The following is a 1,226-nucleotide window of genomic DNA, read 5'->3' as shown; positions in this document are numbered from 1 at the left end:
AACCAAAAAAAAAAAAAAGAACAAGGCGATCAAATACACAAGAAAAAGTAGATAAAGACAATTTGCTGTATCCACTGTACACAAAAGCATTTTCAAAAATTAAGTTAATTATTGATATGTGCAGAAGCAAAAAGTGGAAAATTTGACTCCCAAACATTATTAAACAAAAAATCATCAACAACATAAACAACTCAGACTATAGTCAAATTTATTGGAACTGTGCAACCCGGTGTAGGCTTGAATTACCTTGACAACATCATTAGGTTTTACAACTGTGATGACTTTCATGAAGATTCCAATCAGCATATGGATGTTAATAATTACTGTGTTCTCCAACTTCTTGTTAGTGGGTGAATACAGAATGATTCCAACATCATTAAGGTAATTGAGGACGTGGATGACGTTATCTTCATTAATACCACAATCAACAGCAATCTTAGTGATCTAAAAAAATAAGGAACATATAAAAAAAAAAAATAAAAAAAAAAACATTTTTTCTTAGACAGTCTTAAAATATTACCACTCTAAAAACAGTTTAATCATAATTAAATTAATTAGCAAATTCACATTTATTATAATTACAAATACTGTCACTAAAAAGTTTAAATGTTAAAAAAAACTATATAGGTCATCAAAAGTTGCCTTAAATAAACTTATATTATGACCATAGTCAATTTCAAAAATACCATTTGTGCTAATTTACTTCAAATTGAACTTTTATTATAAGGTTTTTTGCAATTTGAACTTTACTGTATATCAATTTTCATGCCATGTTTAGATATTTTTTTTTCTTTTATCTTTTTTTTTTTTTATTTTGATACTTTTGTGTTCTGTTTAATATTTTACTTCTGTTTACATTCTTTTGTTAAGAAAACCGGACCATTTTGAAAAGCAGTACTGCCCTACTAAAAATGCTATCCAGTCGAAAGAAAGAATAAATAAATAAAAATAAATAATCCAAAGCAGTAATTTAAAGAATAATGATACCTCATTCAAGGACATGTGCATTGTTGTCTTCCCAGCTTCTTGTACCTTAGTTTGAAATTCAACCCACTTGATGGGAACAGTTTTTGCCATTGCCTTCATGTAACCACCAACATTGGTTTTTAATTGTTCAATCCCTTCATCCATTTTTGCATTGTTAGCTACTGCATACATATGGCGGTCAACATGACTCTCGTACGGTGTGTCTTCGATTTCCTTAAATATCCTTCTGAATTTGGCTT

General features: G+C 28.9%; 1 protein-coding gene across 1 annotated transcript; it reads right to left on the bottom strand.

Moving 5' to 3' along the window:
- Positions 1-197: 197 nt before the first annotated feature.
- LOC117115508 lies at positions 198-1,220 on the bottom strand (the record flags this gene model as incomplete). Its single annotated transcript, XM_033259348.1, has 2 exons — positions 988-1,220; positions 198-444 (listed from the first exon to the last, which is right to left on the bottom strand). Coding segments are annotated over exons 1-2 (418 nt in total), but the record flags the coding sequence as incomplete, so codon positions are not given.
- Between the last annotated feature and the right edge of the window lie 6 nt (positions 1,221-1,226).

The sequence above is a fragment of the Anneissia japonica genome, unplaced genomic scaffold (genome assembly GCF_011630105.1).
Source record: "Anneissia japonica isolate Jap-2015-1 unplaced genomic scaffold, ASM1163010v1 scaffold274304_len1226_cov99_single, whole genome shotgun sequence".
Lineage (NCBI taxonomy): Eukaryota > Metazoa > Echinodermata > Crinoidea > Comatulida > Comatulidae > Anneissia > Anneissia japonica.
The sequence above is the reverse complement of the archived record's forward strand: the minus strand, read 5'-3'. Positions and strand labels throughout refer to the sequence as shown.